Source organism: Eretmochelys imbricata, chromosome 1 (assembly GCF_965152235.1).
Source record: "Eretmochelys imbricata isolate rEreImb1 chromosome 1, rEreImb1.hap1, whole genome shotgun sequence".
NCBI classification, from domain to species: Eukaryota; Metazoa; Chordata; order Testudines; family Cheloniidae; genus Eretmochelys; species Eretmochelys imbricata.
This window is the reverse complement of record NC_135572.1, coordinates 237,434,697-237,457,159: the sequence shown is the minus strand read 5'-3', so window position 1 is coordinate 237,457,159 and position 22,463 is coordinate 237,434,697. Positions and strand designations below refer to the sequence as shown.

Below are 22,463 nucleotides of genomic sequence, written 5' to 3'. Positions count from 1 at the left end.
CTGGGGATGAGGGGGCTCAGGGCTGGGGCAGAGAGTTGGGGTGCAGGAGGGGGTGTGGGCTCTGGGAGGAAGTTTGGGTGTGGATGGGAGTTCAGGGCTGGCGCAGGGGGTTGGGGTGCAGGAGGGAGTTCGGGGTGCAGGCTTGGGTTGGAGCTTACCTCAGGTGGCTCCCGGAAGTGGCTGGCACATCCAGCTTGTAGGTGGAGGGGTCAGGAGGCTCTGCACACTGCCCTCGCCCACAGGTGCTGCCCCCGCAGCTCCCACTGGCTGTGGTTCCCAGCCAATGGGAGCTGTAGAGCTGGCGCTCAGGGCGGGGCAGCACACAAGCTCCCGTGGCCATCCCGAAGCTGGAGGGATGTGCTGGCTGCTTCCCAGGAGCTGGGTGGAGCCAGGGCAGGCAGGGAGCCTGCCATAGACCTGCTGTGCTGCCGAAAGGACTTTTAATGGCCCGGTCAGGGGTGCTGACCGGAGCCACCAGGGTCCCTTTTTGACCAGGCATTCTGGTCGAAAACTGGACACCTGGCAACCCTAGGCAAGTCTGTGATCAAATGCACAAGATAGGGAGAATTAACAGGAACAAAAATAAATCAAAGTAGATGGAGGTGACACAAACCGAATTTACTGGTATCTTCAAACTAGTCTTATTAATGTTTGAGAGGTGGCAGTTGTACATGTACAGCGACTGTTTTTAATAAAGCTTCTGTAATATTTATTGCTTTAAGTCATTGCGAGCAGGTTGTAATATACGAAGATACCTTCAGGGGCGATACAATCATAATAATTAACAAAATGCTTAGTGAAATGGAATTACAGTTTTTGACAGCTTCTAGCAATTTGCCTGGAGAACACAGGGCACGGTTTTGTTAAATGTGTGACAGGGGTTTTTCACCACACCTGTAACAATAGTTTGGCCTTTGCATTCTCTTCCCTTTCTCTGGCATACTAATTCCTGTCACTCCAGGCCATGCATTTACTCTGACAGGTTTTGGTTTTTAAAGCAGAAACACTGAGTTTTGTCTTTTGTTGCTTTGTTTGCTGTGGCTTCCAACCTTTCCTCTTCTACCTTTTAAAAAAACAAATTCACTTTCTTAGCAGTGCGTGCTGTGGGTGAGTCTTTTTGAGACAAGACAACTGTTTGGGTAGATCCTTTTTTTAACATGTATATAAATCTAGCTCCATGACTCATTTAAACAAGTGCCAGATTCACACTGAAGAGTGCTGTTCAAACAATACCTTTCCTTGACAGATTAACTCTTCTACTAATATATTAGTACGTAACTGAGCAGCTCATTTAGGTCTTGATTCAGCAATGTACATAAGCACATGCTCAACTTTAAGCTTGGGAATAGTCCCATTAAAGTCAATGAGACTATTCGTGCTTAAAGTTAGTCACATGCTTAAGTTCTTTGTTGAACTGGAGCCTTAAATAGGTGCTAAACTAGCAGGACGCAGCCAATTCAATCCAATCTGCTTCATGGGCATGGCAAGCCAGACAAGTGTTACCAAAGTGTATCCAATTGATTTAAAGCTACATATGACACGTCAGGTGAGCCTCAGACAGGAGTGGGATCAATCCTCTGGGGGTGAAAAACGTATAGCTGGTGAAACCAGGCTTTCCACGGCTCACTGGCGATACATTGACAGACAAATGCCTTTTCACAGTTAGTTTCTGAATTAATCCCAAAGGGAGGATTATTGCACAGGGGGAAAAAAAAAAAAAGACAGCATTTTTGGAAGGACATTCCTTACATCCAGGATTCTTCCTGAAGCAGAAAGAATGGCATTATCCAGCCAAAACGATACATGATAGAAATTTTTCTAGCTTCCCCTAGGGAGCGTCTGGACATTAGTTTAGGTTAAATCAGATCGTCAGAACCCTCAGAGCATACACCTCATAGTTCCCTGAAAGATGAACTAATCATTCCAGCTGGGCCCTGCTGCACTTGCCTGATGGCCTATGTCCATGACAAGCTCTGCCCGAAGGACCTGATTTTTAAAGCTGCTGAGCCTTCACAGTTCCCGTGGGCTGGAGCTGCAGATATTCAGCACCTTGAAAACCAGATCTTAAGTGTATACAAGCTATACGTTTGCCATGCTGAGGGAGACGCTGTTAACCTCTCTCTGCTAGCGACTGTCTACAGTGCATGTGCCACATCACACTATTTGATAAATCAATGTCTCTGCATCAGCCAGTCAGCAACACTAATGTTCAGTAAAGCACGCAGGAGTCAGGCTGGCTAGAGAGAAGGTTTAGCACTTTTACTCAGTGCACGAGCACTGGGCTTCTGGGCGATACCTAGTCCACACGGGGCTATTTCCACACTACAAGCGAGGACTCGGAGTGCGATTCTCAGCTTGCATCACATACTCTTGCTGGCTGGTTGAGAGCTAGTGCGAGTACAAATCGTGCAGCTGCAGTAGTACGGGCCGCGATGACACAGCTTAGCTGTGCTGAGCACGCACGGTAGCGGCAGCAGTGTGGATTAGCCATGCCCAGTACAGACCCGCCTGAGCCCTGTGGATCCATGTTGAGCATGCACCCACAGGGTTCAGGCAAATTTGCCCTTGGCATGGCTAAGTCATGCTGCTGCTGCCAGTGCTACTGTGGCTATTTACACTCATGCTAATTCTTACCACAATAGTGCGAGTATGTGAAAATCACACCCCTAGCTCATGGTATAAACACAGCCTGGGCCTGTTGGAAAGCGTCATAAAAGTATTTGCACAGTCACCATCATAGTGACATAACATCAGTTCATTTGTATAGCCACTCCCCTACTGGTATCTTCATACAACCACCAATTCTAAACCCTGTGCAGCACTTCTGTCGTGTCAGGAGGATGGACCCAAACCAAACCATGGGATCCAAACATCCCAACTAACCAGTCACAATCTCCCAGGATTTTGAATTTGGGTTGGAATTTTGCAGCTTGGTCCCGTTAACACTTGGGCTCCATTCAGAAGCCAGCTGCGCTGATTGACTAGTGTTATCCACAGAAGGTGTATGTGGGGGGAAGCTCTTTATGGAATATTCTGTTCCTTTGTTCCTGTTGGCAGTTTCATTCTTTTAGTTTAAGTACAAAGATTATACAGACATTAACAAGTCTTTATAAATTGCCTCCTCCTCACCTGTTAATTAGAGCGCTATTACTAATCTGAATTCCAATATTGTTCATGGCTCTGCATGTGGGGAAGGAAAAACATTGGTGCAGAATTTTGTTCTTAAATGATCACAGTTGGATTTAATAAAAATGCGGAAGCTGTGGAAGTGACAGCTCTAATCCTGACCATGGTGACTGACAGACTCAGTGATGCCAGCTAGCTAGAGTTGGGACTCTTATTTTAGCACTAACATAGTCTATGTATGTGTCAGGAAACTGAATAGTTGGCCTTGCTTAGCTAAAGGAATGTGGACATACTTTTAGAATTTCTTGATGATTTTCTGATGCATATAATCGTCCATCTCGAACAATGTCTTCTATCAGCTGTTGGTAATCCTCTGAAAAATAAAGAGTGAAGGAGCTGGTAAGCAACAGTTTGTGATACCATCACAGAGGTTAGTTTCCTGACAACTGCTAATTAGCCAGAAAATATTTGAGAAGCAAATTTAGTTTTATACACATTCAGTGTTTCCAGTACCACGGCAATTTAATATAATCAACTTAATACTTTGAACTCTATGCTGCCTTCCAACTGAGGTTCTCGCTTTTCTTTATAAATGTTAATTTAGCTTCACAGAACTGTTTATAAGGCAGGTAAGTATTATTATCCACATTTTACAGATAAAGAAACTGTGGCACAGAGATAATAAGTGACTTGTCAAGGTTATATAGGAAGCCAGTGGCCCAGCCAGGAATGGGTTCCATATCTTCTGACTCCCAGTCCTGTGCCTCCAGATCATCTCTCCTTCTTGACCTTTAAATCACCTCCCCTATCCCCAACCTAATTCCAGACTGACTAACAATTCAGAAAATTGCATTAGTGTTTGGGAAAAGAGATGCGCTAACAAAGAAATTCCTCCATACTTTTAAAACAGTGGCATAACTAGGAGTGGAATTTGGATGGGCCCCGACTTTCGGGCGGACAGGTAATGACAGACTGTGTTAGCTCAGCTTCTCCCTCGACACCACACCCGCTTCCTAGCCCCAGTGCCCCCGGACACAGGGCTTCACCTGCTGAGCTGGGCACGCACATGGGGCAGCTCAGAAAATGGCAAGGCAGAGCTGCCAGAGCATAGCTTTCTGAAGGGTGGGCACATAGTTCAGTCCTGGATTTCAGGTGTCTGAGTGACTCTCCAGGCTGCTGTGGCAGCACTATGCCCCTGCTCAGATTTGGGTGTGCCTGGATGCTACACCCCTGTTTTAAAAGGAAATTTCCCCTTGAATATATGCTAAAAAGGCATCTTTGACATATTGCCAGATGAAGATCAAGACTTTGGTTAGTTTTATGAGGGTTGCTGGTGATTTTCTTTATTGTATGTTACAAATGAGAGCTGTTTAGTTATTGGAGACTTCAGTTTCCATTGGAATTATTTGTCTATGCTGGCTTTGTTTTCAACAAAGTCATATTTTTAATTATTTTTTCTTGGGCACCAATAGGTCTTCATAAATGGACTTTCTATAAACAAAGAGCTATTATCAACAGTATTCTCATCATGATAAACAATGATTAACAAAGAGTTTCACTGGCTTTAATGGTAGGAGGCTCAGACTCAAAGAGTTCTGTATATATTTTGTTGGAGTAAGAATAAGAAAATAAATTACCAGTATAGACCTAAAAATAAAAAAAGGGAAAAACAAGGAAGAAGACGCAAAACTTTTGAGGGTCAGTACTAGAATAATTCACTGAAAAAACAAAAATGAGTCACATCAAGTTCTTTATCCTTCCTGTTTCCCCCCTCCAGTCAGTACAAGATAGATTCAGACACACAGGCTTCTAAATTCAGATATAACACAGAGATGGAAAATGACTGCAGTCTTACCATCGTATGTCACATATGGGACCTGAAATCCTTTGCCACTGTTTCCCTCATTTGATTTGAACTGAATCCATAGCTTTCGTGATCTGGAGGTAAATGCTATTGGTCTCTCATAAGTCTGACATGTTTCATATGTGGTAATTGACGTAGGGGAGGCTAGAAAAATAAATAAATAAATGAAAGACCTTTGTAACATAACCTTCCCTGGAGGTAGAGATGTCAACTTATAGCACACTCATTCATTCACTCATATTTTCCCTTTAAGAGAGGTGATATTCTTGGGATGGAAGGCATGCCATCATTTTTTGCGTATAAGGGGAAAGCTTCTCTCCAGAAGACTATGGCTAACTCTCCCTTTCTGTCCCAAGGTGGGGTTAGTAGGCAGGTAACAAGGATGCAACATGAAATTATTATGATTAAAGCTAATAAAAAAATGGAATTTCCACCCTGTGGGAAAGTCTGACATTTTGAAATTTATTTTTGACCCAAATCTGGAAGTTGAAATTTTGAAATCTTTTGCGAAATGGAAATTCCAAAATATTTTGCTTCAGAAACATCAAAGCACCTTAACTAAACATTTTGTTTCAATATCAAAACACTGTGCTATCATATTCAATATTTATGAAGTATTAAATATTAAAGCCAAAATGAAATGGAAAAATCAAAACAAAACACAAACGTCAAAATGAAAATACTCCATTTCAAGCATGAATCATTTAGTAACTTTTCTATCAAAAATTTTGTCAACATTGACATGCTCCTACGGAACATTTTGATTTGAACGCAACAGTTTTTGGTCAGAAAATGCTGTTTCATCAAAAAATTTCCAACTAGATCTAATTATTATTACTTATATGCCAAGCAGATAGGGCCCGTTGTGCTAAACACTATTCACACATATTAGAAAGAGACAGTCCCTGCCCCAAAGAACTCATTCTCGAAGACAAGCTCATAAGACTCCCAACGTTGGTAGTTAGTCTGATGGCACCAGATTGGCCATCACATTAGAGCAAAACATCATCACACTGCAATGCAATTTCATATTACAACTGACACTTTGGGGAACTAGAAAGGACCCCACAAACACACTAGGAAACAGTGAAAGTGCTTGAGATCCCAGAAATAACATGGCAGATGGCAACCCTAAGGTGAAGCCCAGTGTTTATAAAGTAGGCCTTTTTACCTAGTTTAAAAGTGACCTGTAGAATTCATATCCACAGGGTAATATAGGAAATTACGTTACTGTTCTAAGTTTAAACAAAGAATTAGGTGTTATGGAGCTGATCCAACTCCTACTGAAGTTAGTATTAACGGTCCCATTGACTTCAGAGGGATTTTAATCAGGCCCTAAATGAGTTCCTGGATAGAATCAATGTTAATCTGGAGTTAAGACTGAGCACTTAAGGGAAACAACTTTACAGGGATATTGTAATTATCCCCCAAACAAGTTTTCAAAACCAAGAAATTCAGAGGCAAGGTGAAATGTGAGAGAAAGCCAAACATGCTAACGTACAGAAATGCACCATGAAAGCTCCCAGCAGCCTTAATTGTGCCCTGTAGTGATGCTATACAATAACCACACAATAAAAATTAGCATATAAAAGAGTTTAAAATCCTGGATTCGATTAAATTGATTTTAATTACATTCATTTTTTCTTTTTTTATGGAGTCACTACAGAGCAGAGTTAAGACTGTATTCAAAGAATAAGTGCTGTATTCTAATAAAATGGTTGGATTGCTGCTTGAAGAACACAACTCAGTTCAACTTTAACTAAGGAACCATGACCAGCACTTCCATAATAAAAACAGCATGTGAAGTTACATGAGCTAGAATAAACATTTGAAGAACTATTCTCATACTTCTGAGCATAAGAAGATATTTCCTTTCGTATTTTAGTATTGCTGTTCCTGTAGGAGCATTATTGGCAGTGAAGGTTTTTCCCCTCAAGCACCCAGCATTGAATAGTGTTGGAAATAGGATGCAGGACTTGATGGACCATTGGGCTGGTTCTGATGAAGCGGGGGATTTTCTTGTTTTTTCAATGCTTTGCATGCACAGTGTGTGGGACTTAGTTTCCCTGGGTGTTATTTGTTTAATGAGGTGGTGGGAGAGGGCGTTTGTTGTTTCAGAGGACCAGCGGTGACCTCGCCTGGCAGTTGGGACCCTGGACAATGGCCTGGAGAATGGATACCTCAGCAACTGGTGACCTGGTGACTGGGAGGCCCAGCTCGAAAGTCATGATTCAGGCCAGTGGGAGGACAATGGGCTGAGGAAAGAGGACCCCGGTGACCTGACTAGCTGATTCCACCCAGTGGGGAAACCGAGCATGGATGAGAGGAGAGGCTGAGAGGAGAGGAGGCCCAGGCAGCCTGTTAACCTGGGACAGAAGACAAAGGACAGAGGCGGGGCATACGGGAAGGTGACACTGGATACTCAGCTGGAAGGAGGGATTTCTGGATGGGGGAGAGAGAGCAGCCAGAGCCCATCTGGATGCAGGTCAGACCTAGATGTATTGTGTGAGGGAGGTTAGGCCTGAGGCCCTGAGAGTTTCCTATGCTGCCTTCAGATGCTCAATAAACCCCTCTGTTTTATGCTGGCTGAGAGTCACTCCAGTCTCGAAATTGGGGTGGCATTATTCCCTCTGGGAGTGGAGGCCATGGGGGTCCAGAGTGAGTGGACTCCTTGAAGGGGCCCATGGTGAGAGACAGGTGTGCTGAAGGCTCAGAGAGGTGCAGTTCCAGGAGGCGGAGGGGCCTATGGCTTAACCCCTGAGAGAAAGTGGAACCCCGAGAAGGGATGTCACACTGAAGGGGGTTCCTCCCAGGGACTGTACAGAGCCATGAGAGAACATGAGTCCTGAGTCCATGACACTGGTACGCCAATTGTTTGGCTCTTATAGAATGATCTGGTTAATTATAACTGTGATGTTACACTCTGTATGATTTTATAAAAATATGCTAATGAGTGTGAATATAATGTAACTGGAATTTGCTTCATGCAAAAAGTGTCTTGTAAGGTATGATTACAAAGCTTATAATCTACTGAGTGTGGTCATCCTATTTGTATAAATGTATCACTCTCATATCTGAAACCAGAAATATGAAGTATAACTCTGAAGTCCTATTGTAGTTATGCAAAGTGTGGGCCATTAACGGTGGTTTGGAATTTTGATGGCTCCCAATAACCAGGACAATTACCTGTAGATGGCCCTGTTTCACTTGTAAGTCTTCCTGTATACTTGTGTGCTGGCAAGTGGGTAATGAAGTCTTACAGTGACATGTGATCATGTCACCTGCACTGGAATCCATCTTTAACCTGGTGCTTTTCCATTGAGAAGGAGGGGTGAGAGTCCAGAGGGACAAAGGATTCCCACCTTATGCAAAAGATATATAAGTAGGTGGAACAGAACAAAGGGGGCAGCCATCATGAGAAATCCCTTAGCTACCACCTGAGCTGGAACAAGGGCTGTACCAGGGGAAAGGATTGTGCCCAGATTAGGAAGGCGTCCAGTCTGTGAAAGAAACTTATTGATACATTTCTAAGGGTGAAATTTTATCTGTATTCAGTTTTATTACTGTATTAGACTTAGACTTGCGTGTTTTATTTTATTTTTCTTGGTAATTCACTTTGTTCTGTCTGTTACTACTTGGAACCACTTAAATCCTACTTTCTGTATTTAATAAAATCAATGTTTACTTATTAATTAACCCAGAGTATTATTAATACCTGGTGGCGGGGGCAAACAGCTGTGCATATCTCTCTGTCAGTGTTATAGAAGGTGAACAATTTATGAGTTTACCCTCTATAAACGGATTTATTTAGTGTTTGGATCCCATTGGGAGTTGAGCATCTGAGTGTTAAAGGCAGGAACGCTTCTTAAATTGCTTTCAGCTAAGTCTGCAGCTTTGGGGCATGTGGTTCAGACCCTGGGTCTGTGTTGGAGCAGACTGGCATGTCTGGCTCAGCAAAACAGGGTGCTGGAGTCTCAAGCTGGCAGGGAAAGGAGGGGCAGACACATAAGTTGGCAGTCCCAAGGGGGTTTCTGTGATCTAACCTGTCACAATAACTTCATTCTCTTTAAAAAGAGCAGATAAGAACTCACTTTGTACTAATCCCAGATACAGGACTGTAAATATAAATCCTTAAGTATCAAAAGCTGTTGAAACTATTGTACTAATTAAAATAGACTGTTACTCAATATGGCTGATTTAAAATTCAGATCTTTCACACATGGTGCCTCTTAGTGCTTTGTAGAGATTTAATTAAAAGGTAAACAGAAACTGAAGGCTTAGGGAAAGATTTGAAGAGGGGAAGGCTAGATGACAGTAATCCATTTGTAGTCCCAACTTCAGATGTAGAGAAATTAACTTTGTATGCAGAGACCAAACCAACCCCCACTTTGCTATTTTCAATGAGGGCAATCAGCAAATGGAATGCACAATAAAGACTAGTACATTTTGAGCATGGGATCAGATAGTATATTAGTAGAGTGACTTTCCTCATGGAAGGAGCTTAAAGCACTTCTCAGTCTTTATATACACAAAAAATTTCACACATTACTGAAAAGCGGTGACTTCTAGGTCATCTATGTAACAACACACAGCAATGCCATAGAACAATTTAGAACAGGAAGTGAAGAACTAAAACTAATGTTATTATTATTACTTATTAGTTGTATTGCAGTAACACCTAGAGGCCATATTGTGCAAGGCACTGTACAAACATGTAAGAAACAGACAACCCTGGTCTAAGGCCAGGTCTACAGTACAAATGTACATCGGCATAACTACATCGCTCAGGGATGTGAAAAATCCACACCCCATGAATGACGTAGTTCTAACAGCCTAAGCCCTGGTGTAGACACTGCTGTGTTGATGTGAGAGTTTCTCCTGTTGACATAGCTACCGCCTTTCGTAGAGGTGGATTAACTATGCTGACCTGAGAAGCTCTCCCGTCAGTGTAGTAGCATCTTCACTAAAGCCCTACAGCGGTGCAGCTGTGCCATTGCAGTGCTGTACTTGTAGACAAGCCCAAAGTCTGAGATGAGAGACAATGTGCGGATGACACATGTGGGGGACACAAGAGGAGAATGAAATAATCAGCGTATTAAGCAGCAATAATAGCAGAGAATTAAGGGTAGCAGAATTTAAATACTTTCAACGTGAATTTAGTCAGAAGACTCTGGGATTAACATGCCTGCCTTTGCCACTGGATCCTTAATGCCCACAAGAGGCAAACACTTGGGTTTTACGTCTCATCCACAAGGAAACGGCTCAAGAAGCACAATGCCTCATGGCATCATGCTGACTCAGCAATGCTATACGTGATGTCTTCCTGCTAACACACTTCCTGAAGCACCTAAGTACCAGATGGAAACCTCCAAGCCAGTACTGACCAGGCTTGATGCTGCTTGTGATAAGTCTTACAAAATCACAGAGGAGGTGTCATGGCACTTATCTGTACGCTAAACAGAAGTTCCAGGAAAACTTTAGGAAACATAACAATATTCAGTTAAATTAACAACCTCTTTCTTCATTACTGCACAGATAGAATACTTTGACTGGAAACTTATGAGAATTATTTGAGAGATGATTGGCCAGCTCCTCAGCTGGTGTGAATTGGCATAGCTCCAGTGACTTCCACAGAGCTACACTGGTTTGCACTGTCTGAGGATCTGGTCAGACAAGACTCCATTATGTGCCTTCTGATTCATCCGAGACACTTTTTGATGATAATTACCACATTGACTTTATTATTAAAGTATTCTGTTTTAGCACTAGCCACAACTTGCTGTTCCAGTTCACTGAAAAGCCCTTGTAATAATGTCAGACCGAGCCGGTGGAAAAATCATTTTTGGACTTTGACCATTACATATGGACATTCCACTCTGACTCTTTGAGGTAAATATTTAAATGGCTCATGACTGGCAACTTACCACTTTTTCTCATTACTAAAACATCACCACACTCATCTTCAATTGGAAGAAATATCTCAGGAACCACAATGAGTATTCGCCTCTTCGGGGGTGGATTTATATTCCAAATGCATTCAACATTAGCTGGGTAATCACCAGGGTAATTGGGAGACTCGATATAGCCGGTATAATCTCCAAGTTCCCCTCCACAATGTTGGTCTATGAAGAAACATACATTAGCATTTGTGCTTTGAAATATCTCTAAGTTGTTTGAATCTGCCACAGACACATCCAAATGCTTCCTCGTGGCGTTAGACCTCTGTAAATTAAGTAACTGGCATTTTCTTTGAAAGAATATTGACTGTTCTGAGTCAATTGATCACTGTTTTGCAAACCTAAATCTTAAACCTTGTCTACACATGAAAGTTGAACTGATTTCATAAAGTCAATGTAGACACTGATGTAGTTAAATAGGCACAGTCCCCTTGTGTGGACACTCAAAGTGGGTTAACAACACTTTGTATCCATTGAGCCAGTGTCTACATATAGATATTGCTCTGGCTGAATTTAAATGGTTTTTAAAACAGACTTAGTTGAACCAATGCAAACCTCTGTGTACACACACTCATTTTAGTTTAAGAGTGCCTCATTTTATTTTAGCTCAAATCTGTTTCTAGTCAATTTAAAATAAATTGACATGTCTGGGTTACTGTGTTGCAAACTAGTGCACTATGATTCACAGCCTGGCTTGCTGTGTAATTACAACCTGTCTGGACAAGTCCTTGATGTATGACCTTAAGCAAATCACTTAACTTCTCTGCATCAGTTTCATCAAGTGCTTACCTGCTTTACAGAGGTGTCGTGTGACTTACTTGTGGCTTATTTGATGTCTGCATAGTACTCTGAGGAAGGCAAATGCTCAGGAATGATTCTTCAGGAATGATACTTCAGTTTCAGTACCTGCAACCCTGGAGCATGAACAATCTTCATTTAACAGGGACCACACAGCCTTCTATGTGAAGTTGGCTAAATTGTGTCAAATCACTGCTTTAGTTAAAATGGTACTATTTTTCATGTAGACAACCACTATCAAGTGATCAAGGAATTGACTTAAGCTAGATCAATATATGGCACTCTTTAAACTGATTTAAAAGTGTCTACACAAGGGGGCTGCATCAATTTAACTACATCAGTTTCTAAACTTGTTTGTGTAGACAGGCCTAACTCATTACAAATACTCTTTAACAGCAACAAAACAACACATAGTATGCACTGGACAGAGTCCAAAACATTGACATCTGCAGTTGCTTGACCTCCTAAATATCTATGGCATTAAATACATATCCAGGCAGAAGTTGTTCATCATAGTTCTTAGGGTTTTATGAACAGGACAACTCTGAGTTAACATGGCAGTAACTAGGAGGATGCTCAGTCAGAAGTGTCACAATTATAATTCAGTCACCTCCTGTGACTGAAACTTTGTTAAAGGAAGATTGTTCATGCTCCAGGGTTGCAGTTACTGAAACTGAAGTATCATTCCTGAAGAATCATTCCTGCGCATTTTACTTCCTCGAAGTACTATGCAGACATCAAGTAAGCCACAAGTAAGCCACACGACATCTCTGTAAAGTAGGTAAGCACTTGATGAAACTGATTCAGAGAAGTTAAGTGATTTGCTTAAGGTCATACATCAAGGGCTTGTCCAGACAGGTTGTAATTACACAGCAAGCCAGGCTGTGAATCTATAGTGCACTAGCTTGCAACACAGTAACTCGCTGTGTAGATAAATCCTAAATGAGCATCAAAACTGGGATTATGTTTACGAGTCTTGGTTCCCACAGTTTATATCACAGTGCCATTTATTGCAAATGAAGGCTTTTCTCACACTTCTGGCAGCAGTCACTTGGCATATAGTTCTTTCAATGCTGGTAGAACCTCCAGATTCCAAGGTTTCCACCGTGACAGACTGACAGTGTTCTGTAATATACTGAACAAACCTTACGGAATTAAGATAAACTTTATTGAGTTAAGTTAAACCTTCCTGAACTAGGGTTAATTCCTTTTGGATACATGTATTACAAATGCAATTGTGTATGTTTTATACAATCATAGGGTTAGAAGGGACCTCAAGGGTCATCTAGTCTAAGATGCAGGATTTGTTGTATCTAAACCATCCAAGACAAATGGTTATCCAGCCTCCTTTTGAAAACCTCCAGTGAAGGAGCTTCCACAACCTCCCTAGGCAATTTGTTCCATTTTCCTACTGTTCTTACAGTTGGGAAGTTTTTCCTAAGATTTAATCTAAATCTGCTGTGCTGTAGTTTGAACCCATTGCCTCTTGTCCTGCCGTCTGTGGCAAGAGAGAACAACTTTTCTCCATTTTTTAAATAGCAGTCTATCATGTCCCCCCTCAATCTCCTCTTTTCCAAACTAAACATTCCCAGCTCCTTTAGCCTTTGCTTATACGGCTTGCATTCCATCCCTTTGATCATCTTTGTTGCTTGCCTCTCCAGCCTTTCTATATTATTGTGGCATTGCATGTACCTTCCCTAAAAGGGAGGGGGATGCTAATGTATTTCCTCCAATATCAACCCTTTCAAGTCACTGCCTGTGGAGAGGTATGCATATATTAGATCAGACTTGATTCTCCAGGGACCAACAAACAAAGAAAATACTTTTGAATAAAAGCCTGGAGTTTAACCTGCCTCAGGGCCTTCTTCCTGTTCCAGCAAACAGACATGACCCTGGTCCATGGAGAGTTCAGTCCTTAGGGGAGGTTTGGAAGGACTGGGCCTACTCAGGCCTCAAAAGACTGGATGCTTGTTCTGTGCTGAAGCTCTGATAAGTTTATGGAGGAGATGGTATGATGGGATAACATGGTTTTGGTAATTAAATATTCATGGTAAATAGGCCCAATGGCCTGTGATGGGATATTAAATGGGGTGGGATCTGAGTTACCCAGGAAAGAATTTTCTGTAGTATCTGGCTGATGAATCTTGCCCATATGCTCAGGGTTTAGCTGATCGCCATATTTGGGGTCGGGAAGGAATTTTCCTCCAGGGCAGATTGGAAGAGGCCCTGGAGGTTTTTCGCCTTCCTCTGTAGCATGGGGCACGGGTCACTTGCTGGAGGATTCCCTGCTTCTTGAAGTCTTTAAACTACGATTTGAGGACTTCAATAGCACAGATATAGGTGTGAGGTTTTTTGCAGGAGAGGTGGGTGAAATTCTGTGGCCTGCGTTGTGCAGGAAGTCAGACTAGATGATCATAATGGTCCCTTCTGACCTAAATATCTATGAACTTATGTAACCACAAGGAAACCACTAGGATGGGGGTATTGAAAGACTGCACCTGCCAGAGCCCATGTGAGAATTGGGATGAACTCTGGTAAGCTTATTAGCATGCATATAGGTTCTCCCTTTTTTTTTTTATAAATATGTTTTCTCTGTAATGCTTTTAACTTTAAGAATAAAGTAGGCTTGCTCAGAAAGAGCTGCATGGTAATTTATTTCTGTAACAATTGCACTGCTTATGCGCCTCTGAAGAGAAGGGAAGCAGGTGTCTAGGGCAACTGGTCTGTGCTGGGAATGGGACAGTGTAGGCAAGGTAACTGTCCAGTCTGGATTGATGTGGGTCAATGCCCAAGAGAGGCAGCAGCTGAGGAGCTAGAAGCTGAGAGTGGGTGCCTTTGCTGGATCACTGAGTGGAAATACAGCTGCAGTTGCCATGATCTGCACAAATCTATTCTACACCACATCCCTGAAAGGCAAGAGATTAACACAAAATGCTCTCAGACTAGAGCAGTTGCTGCAGTCTCAAGATCACTCCTCTCCAGTCCAGTCCTGGCCAGATCAGCACTGTTGGCAGGAACTGTACATTTTAGTGCCAAGTCATAAGAACATAAGAATGGCCATAGTGGGTCAGACCAAAGGTCCATCTAGCCCAGTATCCTGTCTTCCAACCGTGGCCAATGCCAGGTACCCCAGAGGGAATGAACAGAGCAGGTAATCATCAAGTGATCCATCCCCTGTTCTCCACTCCCAGCTTCTGGCAAACAGAGGCTAGGGACACCGTCCCTGCTCATCCTGGCTAATAGCCATTGATGGATCTATCCTCCATGAACTTATCTAGTTCTTTTTTTGAACCCTGTTATAGTCTTGGCCTTCATAACATCCTCTGGTAAGGAGTTCCACAGGTTGACTGTGCGTTTTGTGAAAAAATACTTCCTTTTGTTTTAAACCTGCTGCCTATTCATTTCATTTGGTGGCCCCTAGTTCTTGTGTTATGAGAAGGAGTAAATAACACTTCCTTATTTACTTTCTCCACATCAGTTATGATTTTATAGACCTCTATCATACTCCCACCCCCACTTAGTCGTCTCTTTTCTAAGCAGAAAAGTCCCAGTTTTATTAATCTCTCCTCATACGGCAGCCGTTCCCTACCTCTAGTCTGACAATGACTCCTCTTTATGAGGTTGGGCAAATCACTAACCTGCTTTACCTTCCTTATCTGTGAAGTGTAATAATACTCACCTACCTCACAGCAAGTTCATAAGGGTGTGTTAAAGTTTTTATAGTACTTTGAATATGAAAAGTAATATGTATGTGCTAATTATTATGATGCGGGCCAAACTCGGTTCTTGGATGCATGCACAGGGCCCTACTGATGTCAGATGGAAATGTGCTGTCCATTAGGTGACCGTATTTTCATAATTAAAAAGTGGGATACCCTTGTGGTTACATTTTTAGGGTCAGAAGAGACTTACATTTTAGATAAAAGTCCACTTTTTGTTTTATACACGTACTGGTGTTCATATCACCAGCTTTTAACTGAACAGCAAGATGTGCCTGTTTCTTGGAATGGAGTATTTTTTCCACCAGAAATTTGGTGTTCTGAGCAAACATTTTGTATTTATTAAAAAACAACAACAACAACAACACATACAACCCAATATTCTGATCAATGAAATGAAAAACCGGGGCATTTCAAGTGTCCGCATATGAAATAAGCGACTGTCAAAGTCAAACAGACATATGATCTCTTTAGCTACCCAAGCTCAGAGTTTGCTTCTTTGGAGAAAAAGAAAAGGGGGAAAAAGCAACATTCAAAGTAATAGCCTGATCCTGAGATGTATTGAGCATTTTAAATTCCTATTGCAGTCAGGCCCTAAGATCATAATCAGTAAATTACTTAAGCGTGTCCCTAATGGGACTACTCTACTTTCATATATTTAAAGTTGGGCATGTATTTAAGTATTTTGCTTAATAACTAGATGCTACATAAGGATCAGAAAGTGGATGGGGAAGAGAGATCAATGCAGAGAGCAAAATTAATCAGATCACTTTATTTTACAGTCGTCATACTACTCCCAGTTCCCGGCAAATATCTAATTTACTCTAACTACATTTGAAATGACCAAGGACATCAAAGATTACACATCATATAATCAGAGTGAAAGCTTATGATAAACATATAAACTAATGCTTAATTTAGGACAGTGGCTCTCAACCTTTCCAGACTACTGTACCCCTTTCAGAAGTCTGATTTGTCTTGTGCACCCTAAGTTTCACCTCACTTAAAAACCATTTGTTTACAAAATCAGACAAAAATACAAAAGTGTCACAGCATACTACCGCTGAAAACTTGCTGACTTTCTCATTTTCACCACATAATTATAAAATAAATCAATTGGAATATAAATATTGTACTTACATTTCAGTGTATAGAGCAGGATAAACAAGTCATTGTTGATATGAAATTTTAGTTTGTACTGACTTCGCTAGCGCTTTTTATGTTGCCCATTGCAAAACTAGGCAAATATCTAGATGACTTGATGTACCCTCAGGGGTAAGTGTTCTTCTGGTTGAGAACCACTGGTTTAGAAGACGTATGTAATCTTAAATGAACACATTAGGGAGTAGCAAAATCTGGTTGCCTAGAAGAAACTGTCTTTAACTAAAGGTCAAATAAAATTGTAGTGGACTCCTTGGGGATACTTTAAAGTGGTAATTTAAGATACGCGGTTGTCTATGGTAGGAGATTCTCAGTGCAGATTTCACTGTAGACAAAGATTATCTGGCACTTGCAACATGCAACCAGTGACATGAGTTCATGAATGAGTGACTATCTAACTATTAATGATAGTAACTTAATTTTCAATTATTTTAGCTCTACAGAGACTCACAGGATGAGTCACTGCAAAACTTGCATGATCTGGAAAGTTTATGCAAACTCTATGTTGTTAAATTGTAATCTGTACCATTTCAAATTAAACTGATACAAAGACATTTTATATACATCCAGTGCTTCTTTTCCAGGTTGTGTTTTCAGCATTTTGATGTTGTTTTCTACCACTGGAAATATTCAGCATCAGTTCTAGTGGTGAGTAGAATTATTTGCTAATGTTAAGCTGCAAAATTCTGGTCTAGCTCTAGATTCTGAACATCCAAAGTCTGGGTTATTCAGATCCAGAGTTTTCGTTCAACCACATCCCTAACATACAGGAAAATATGAGGAACTTACTTTTACAGTGTGTAACATTAGTTGAGCCATCAAAATCTGTACTTGTATTCCCAGGGCAGCTAATGCAGTAATTCTGACCAAATTCAGGCTGGTAGGTTCCAACAGGACATCTGATACATCTGTGTGTTGTGGAATTGTAGTAGTGGCCAGGAGAACAATGAACTGTACAGTAGGAAGGTACATTGTTTTTAGCAAGTAACAATTTTAACTGCAGTGGCATCTTCCCTCCTCTCTTTACATACTCTGTAATTTCCATACTCCAAAGTATTTATCAGACAGTTAAACAGAAAGAGTTTAATGCATTTTTCATTTACAATGGACCTTTGATTGGAATCACGTTCCAAGAACTAAAGCTAAATTCTTACTAATCAAATCAAATATGCTACATTTATTGCCTTTAAACACAGTGATTTACAAATTGGTTGTTTATACCTGAGTTTATAACAAACAGGTTGACAATAGCTGTCTGCAGCAGCAACAAAAATGCCTTTTGGAATTGCAGATGAGAGGTTTTGATTACCAGATGTTAGACAGTGCCACAGTATACAATTGAGCAAGCATATAGGTATATAGTCAGACAAACTCCTGCCTCACCATTGTGCCATTTACATGGAAGTTTGCAAACATGTACATGTTGTATATATATCATTTCTCTCTGTCATTTTCATACTCAGTGTTCAATCTCATATCTTCTGTATCATGCATAGTTTTTCAAATTCTTTAAATAAAAATAAAATAATAACCCTTGAGGGTCAGATCCTCATCTGATAAAAAAATCAGTCTAGCTCCATGGAAATCAATGCAGCTAGGCTGATTTGCACTAGCTGAGGATCTGGCCCTGAATGTGCATGTCATGCATTCCAAAAAATACTATGTTAACTGCTGAGGACTCAGCAATGTCAGCAGATCATTTCTGGTTTGTAGATTTCCTGACCGTTTAACTCAATAACACAGAGCTGTCTTTTTCTGAAAGTTTTCAAGTTCTTCAGCAATTAAAACTTTGAAGTGAAAGGAGAAATAGTAGAGAAATTACTAAGCAATATATTTTACAAAATGGGAAAAGCTCTGAAATTTACCTTTTGTTTCACAGTCCTGAAATGAAACAGCACCTTCATATTTTGTCACCAGTCCACCGCCACATGGAAAGCAAAGGGTCCTGCCTGGCTCAGGCTGATATGTACCAAGAGAGCACACTCTACAAGGTTTAAAGCCATCTGAAGAAAAATACCCAGGAGAACACTGCCCTAGAAATTGAACATGGTCAATTAGATTATTAAGCCTACCTCTGTGTGCACAATATAAAAAAAACCAGCATTATTTAGCAATGCTTCTTAAAACTTTAAAAATATAACACTAATCCTACCAATTATATAAAATCAATTTCCTCAAAACAATGCCAGTTTCTATGAAGACTCTTTGTTTATCAACATTTCTGTTCGGTCTATAACTCCATTAAGGTATCATTATAACAATATTTTGCACTGTTAAAGCACCTTTCATCTTAGAATTTCACAGTGCTTTATAAAAATTAATTAACCCTCACAATACCTCTGTGAGGTAGGCCAGAATTCTTATCTCCATTTGATAGATAGGGAAACAGAGGCAAATAGTAACATGGGACTTGCCAGATTGGATCAGACCGGACGTCCATCTAGACCAGCATCCTATCTCTGACAGTGGCAGCACCATGATGCTTCGAAGGAAGGTGTAAGAAACCCCACATTAGGCATAAGTGAGCTAATCTGCACCCCACGTTAGATCTCATTCTGATCTCTAATAGTTAGCATTTGGCTAAAGCCCTGAAGCATGAAGTTTAACATCCCTTTCACAAAGTTTGTTTATAACAATTCTGGATATTCTTGATACCCATATAAATGTCCAGTCCCTTTTTTAACCTTGTTACATTCTTGGCCCCAATGATTTCCTGGGGAATACAGTTTAATGACATGTTGTATGAGAAAGTATTTTGTTTTACTGATTTAGAATTCTCCATCTTTTAATTTTGTTGAATGTCCTCTTGTACTCATGTTATGATACAGAGAGAACAGAAGTTCCTCATCTACCTATATCTTCCTATATCACTCATTATTTTACATACATTTTATCATGTCCCTCATATTTGGCTTCTTTCTAAGGTAAAAAATCCCAGTCTTTGCAATCTCTCTTCAGATGAAAGTTTCCCCATGCTCTTAATCATTGTTGTTGCCCTTCTCCTTCAGCAACATCCTTTTTGAGATGCAGTGACCAATACTACAGACAGTATTAAAATTGAGCCATTGATTTATATAAATTACAATATTCTTCAGCATCCCGTGCCTTCTGCAAGCTATCATCTTGTTTGCTTTTTTGATCACAACTGAAGATTGAATAAAGTCTTCAATGAGCTATCATGATGTGTACATGTAAGGTGTATGAGTAGTTTCAATTTTTCCTCCAGGGTGCGTTACTTTGCATTTATTGACACTGAATTTCATTTGACATTGAATTGATCATTCATCTACCATGTTCAGGTCTCTCTAGTTCCTCACATTCCTCTCCAGTCCTGGCTAACCTTAATAATTTAATGTTATCTGCAAATTTTGCTACTTCAGATCATTAATAGATATATTAAACACAGGGGCTAGAGCAGAACCTTGAGGAACCAATATCCATGATGGGTTTCAGAGTAGCAGCCGTGTTAGTCTGTATTCGCAAAAAGAACAGGCGTACTAGTGGCACCTTAGAGACTAACCAATTTATTTGAGCATAAGCTTTCGTGAGCTACAGCTCAGCTTATGCTCAAATAAATTGGTTAGTCTCTAAGGTGCCACTAGTACTCCTTTTCTTTTTGCAAATCCCCATGATGAAAATTGATCTTTTAATCCTAGTCTTTTCTCCCAGCCATCTTTTGATCCAGGACAATATTTTGTGTCTCACTTTATGAATACTTGACTTCTTCAGTAACCTCTTGTGCAGGCCCTTACAACAGTCTATTGGAAGGGTAAATAAATTATATTAATATCTTCTTTCCTTTATGCACTGCTTTACTGACACGTTCAAAGAATTCTAAGAGGTTATTGAGATACTCCCATTGACTTTAATGGGACCAGGATTTCACTCTTAGAGTGTCCCCCCCTCAACCCCTGGCTGAAATGCAATTGTACAAGAGGATTATTGTGCCATCAATTTCTGAGAAACGTTGTGATACTGATAGCTTGATGACAATTTTGCTTTGCTTTTTATGATTTTGGGGCTAGATCCTCTGCTGATGTAAATTGGTATAGGTCCATTGGATTTAATGAGAAGAGGATCTGACCCTTAGTGTGAAAATTCAGTACTTGTGAAACATGATGGAGTGACAGCCCAGGAGTCTTCCTTTTAGACACAGCAGAGGTACATTCTGAATACCAGCGGTGCCTGCTTTTTGACACAGCCACTAATACTGTGTCTCAGACCTGATCTGGAGACATGATCTATAGGCGTGAAAGAGCTATTCTGTCTCCATGCCTATTCAGTCCTTGGCTTCTTTGCTGAAATTGCCAGTAAAGTAGCCATATCATTAAATCTGTCATAATAATCGACCACCAGCACACCTCCAAATCACATGGAATTACCACCTTTGTTAAGCAGTAGGCATTGGTGTTTAAGTAAGGCTAAAATTAGTTCCCTGGGAAATGCCCCACCTAAATAGATTTTCTCATTAAATAGAATGGATTGCATTTATGTGAACTGTGCTGTAATTTAACTTCAGAATCACTTGCTTTCTTGCAACTTTAACATAGTTTTATGGTACAATATTCACCCCAAACTTCTAGCATACTTTTTATGCCTATATTGTAAAGACTGGGAGTTGGGGATTTTAGCTCATGCTAATGAGTTACTACAGTAATGCTGTTGAAGCCATGTACAAAAGTACCATTGATTAGAGCTGGCCAGTACATTTTCAGAGAAACATGGTTTCATTGAAATATGCTGTTTCATCAAAGACAAACTATTTCTTGGACATGTATTGATTCTGACAAAGTTTTTGATGGGACTCTCTGGTCACTTCTAGAGAGAGGAGAGACGGGTAAAGAATGGGGAACCTGACTTTTACAATCAGCCAACCTGTGGAACTCCTTACCAGAATGTTGTGAAGGCCAAGATTATAATAGGGTTCAAAAAAGAGCTAAAGTTCACGGAGGATAGGCCCGTCAATGGCTATAAACCAGCATGGGGAGGGATGGTGTCCCTAGCCTCTGTTTGCCAGAAGCTGGGAATGGGAGACAGGAGATGTATTGCTTGATTGCTTGACCTGTTCTCTTCATTCCTCCTGGGGCACTTGGCATTGGTCACTGTTGAAAGATAGGTACTGGGCTAGATGGACCTTTTATCTGACCCACTATGGCCGTTCTTATGTACATTGTGCTCATCCGTAACGAAATAAAGTAGAGAAAATGGTTTACATTTGTCTTTGAAAACAGTATAATATTTAAAGCTCTTTACAAACTTTAGCCAATTAAACTTCTCAACATCATTTGAAAGAGGTGAATATTATCACTCCCAGTTTTACAGATGGGGGAATTTCAGCGATGGATATTGTTACATGCCAGAGATTGGAGAGAAGAACAAACAGGATTAGAACTCATCAGTTTTTCATGCTGAGTGCAGTGCACAGATCACTGCAATGTGTCTTTCTCTGGGGTAACTGCTGCTGATGACACAGAGGAGCCATAGACTCAGACTTCACCCCCCAAAGGATTTCATCAGTATTATCATGCTGTGTACTTATCCCAGCCCAATGTAACCTATCCCTTTGGCTCATAATGTACCATGTCAATGGGCCCTGAGAAGGGAAGGTATCTCCAGAGTTGCATGCCTGGCCAGAAGCAAAGTGCTCTGCTTGGTCTGCTCATTTGCCTACTACTCCCAAAATGCAGCTCCAGCTCACTTCTACTTGATAGCAATGCTCATGTGTGAACAACTGGAACAAACTGAAAGATTTTTTGGTATTACGTGTAAGTGTATCGAGTTCTTTTCTGTTAGCTTTCCAAGGCAGAATTGTGGAAGGCTTTCCCCACTTTTAGCCTC

At 40.8% G+C, this 22,463-nt stretch overlaps 1 protein-coding gene across 1 annotated transcript in view; it reads right to left on the bottom strand.

Moving 5' to 3' along the window:
- Window positions 1–22,463, bottom strand: part of SCUBE1 (signal peptide, CUB domain and EGF like domain containing 1) — a 298,416-nt gene that overhangs the window by 5,618 nt on the left and 270,335 nt on the right. Inside the window, exons 18-22 of the mRNA XM_077807450.1 lie at window positions 18,491–18,658; window positions 17,415–17,576; window positions 10,915–11,112; window positions 4,982–5,134; window positions 3,420–3,499 (exon numbers count right to left, since the gene is read on the bottom strand). Coding sequence (XP_077663576.1) covers window positions 3,420–3,499; window positions 4,982–5,134; window positions 10,915–11,112; window positions 17,415–17,576; window positions 18,491–18,658 — 761 coding nt within the window. The remainder of the gene's footprint in view (window positions 1–3,419; window positions 3,500–4,981; window positions 5,135–10,914; window positions 11,113–17,414; window positions 17,577–18,490; window positions 18,659–22,463) is intronic.